The sequence below is a fragment of the Lucilia cuprina genome, chromosome 2, assembly GCF_022045245.1.
Source record: "Lucilia cuprina isolate Lc7/37 chromosome 2, ASM2204524v1, whole genome shotgun sequence".
In the NCBI taxonomy this organism is placed as follows: domain Eukaryota; kingdom Metazoa; phylum Arthropoda; class Insecta; order Diptera; family Calliphoridae; genus Lucilia; species Lucilia cuprina.
The window spans coordinates 55,936,995-55,939,494 of record NC_060950.1 but is presented as its reverse complement, the minus strand read 5'-3'; the positions used below and the strand labels follow the sequence as shown (position 1 = coordinate 55,939,494).

The 2,500-nt window shown below is 27.6% G+C and overlaps 1 protein-coding gene across 1 annotated transcript in view; it reads left to right on the top strand.

Annotated features, from left to right (window-relative positions):
- Positions 1-917, top strand: part of LOC111685102 (phospholipid-transporting ATPase VD) — a 16,463-nt gene extending 15,546 nt beyond the window's left edge. The window contains exons 11-14 of the mRNA XM_046955593.1: positions 1-26; positions 108-308; positions 375-562; positions 674-917. The exon at positions 1-26 is cut by the window's left edge and continues 160 nt beyond it. Of these exons, the coding sequence (XP_046811549.1) occupies positions 1-26; positions 108-308; positions 375-562; positions 674-818 (560 nt within the window). The 3' untranslated portion in view covers positions 819-917. The remainder of the gene's footprint in view (positions 27-107; positions 309-374; positions 563-673) is intronic.
- Positions 918-2,500: the final 1,583 nt, after the last annotated feature.

The window sequence follows — 2,500 nt, the reverse complement described above, 5'->3', positions numbered from 1 at the left end:
TAAAAAATCCTTATCTTTATAAAAATGTAATTGTTATTACCTTCTCTAAGTAATTATTGGATTCTAATATCAAATACTGTTTTTTTTTTTTGTTTTGTAATTTCTAGGGTCGTTTGGGTTTAGCTTATAAACCACATGATTTTTGGATAATATTATTAGATTCCCTATATCAAAGTCTGGTGGTATTTTTTATAGCTTTATGTGCCTATGCTGGTTCAGAAGTTGGTATATGGGAATTTGGTGCCACCATTACGGCTTCCTGTTTATTTACGAATTTATTACATGGTGTTATAGAAATACGTTCTTGGGTAAATTTAACTTTAATTTCTATAAGATTAATTTTTAATTTCATTCAATTATTATACTCCCTGCAGACAATACTACATGTGCTTTCAATGGTTTTAAGTTTGGGTTCATTTTATTTATTTTCAATTGTTTACAATTCCATGTGCGTCAATTGTTTTGGCCTTCCTTCGAGTTATTGGGTGATATTTCGTTGTTTTGCTTCCGCCGTACATTGGTTGGTGATTGTTTTATCTGCGGTCGTAGCCATTTTACCACGGTAAGTTTTTTTATGTCATTTGCAGCTGCTTAACCTCTTTTGTATATCCTTGAACTTTAGTTTTTGAAAAATTTTCTTATTTATCAAATATTTATTATGTTTTCATTGCAGTTTGCTATTTACTGTCTTAAAAACAACCATATTTCCAGATGACAGCACAAAAGTTTTATTGAATAGTAAGCGAGAACGCAGTAGAGGTGAGGGTTTATTAGTTACTTGGTCAAGGTCAACATCTGCTTCATCAATTTATAGGTAAAGGACACACAACTAAACTTCAAAGTAAAGGAATTTTTTCTCACATACTTCTCTCTCTCTCTCTCTTCAACCTTATGTTCATGCAATAATGTTTGTTTGTTTTTTCAATTATAAAAGAAAACTTTGCAGTACTTTTTTAAGATAATTTTTGAGTTGTTTTTTCTTTTTTCCTTTTTCATCCTTTAGTTTGTGTATTTAGTTGCTTAAATATTAAATTTAAAATTAAATTTTAGTTTGTTGTTTTTTTTATTTAAAAACTTTTTAAATTTACTTTGCACCTATTTAAATAATTTTTGTTAAAAACTTTAGCATTTTTAATTAATTATTAGTTGTGTGTGTTTTTGCATTTTTATTTTTTATATTAATTGTTGTAGCAGCATGTTTACCTTTAATAATAATTTTTAATTTTTTATATTATTTCCTTATTTAGCTGTATTTTGAATAAAACTTAACCTTACTTTAAGAAATTGCGATAAAAGACACTTTTCTATATGAAAACTTTCTTAACAAGAAACTTTTCTATATGAAAACTAACTTAACGTGACACTTTTCTAGGTGAAAACTAACTTAACAAGACTTTTTTTATATGAAAACTAACATAACAAGACACTTTTCTATATGAAAACTATTTTAGCAAGACACTTTTCTATATGAAAACTGTCTTAACAAGACACTTTTCTATAGGAAAACTGTCTTAACAAGACACTTTTCTATATGAAAACTAACTTAAAAAGACACTTTTCTATATGAAAACTGTCTTAACAAAACACTTTTCTATATGAAAACTGTCTTAACAAGACACTTTTCTATATAAAAACTTTCTTAACAAGATACTTTTCTATATGAAAACTGCCTTAACAAGACACTCTTCTATATGGGAACTAATTTAACAAGACACTTTTCTATATGAGAACTAACTTAACAAGACACTTTTCTATATGAAAACTGTCTTAACAAGACACTTTTCTATATGAAAACTGTCTTAACAAGACACTTTTTTATATGAAAACTGTCTCAACAAGACACTTTTCTATATGAAAACTGTCTTAACAAGACACTTTTCTATATGAAAACTGTCTTAACAAGACACTTTTCTATATGAAAACTGTCTTGACAAGACACTTTTCTATATGAAAACTGTCTTGACAAGACACTTTTCTATATGAAAACTGTCTTGACAAGACACTTTTCTATATGAAAACTGTCTTGACAAGACACTTTTCTATATGAAAACTGTCTTGACAAGACACTTTTCTATATGAAAACTGTCTTGACAAGACACTTTTCTATATGAAAACTGTCTTGACAAGACACTTTTCTATATGAAAACTGTCTTGACAAGACACTTTTCTATATGAAAACTGTCTTAACAAGACACTTTTCTATATAAAACTGTCTTGACAAGACACTTTTCTATATGGGAACTAACTTAACAAGACACTTTTCTACATGAGAACTAACTTAACAAGACACTTTTCTATATGAGAACTAACTTAACAAGACACTTTTCTATATGAAAACTGTCTCAACAGGACACTTTTTTATATGAAAAGTGTCTTAACAAGACACTTTTTTTATATAAAAACTGTCTTAACAAGACACTTTTCTATATGAAAACTGTCTTAACAAGACACTTTTCTATATGAAAACTGTCTTAACAAGACACTTTTCTATATGAAAACT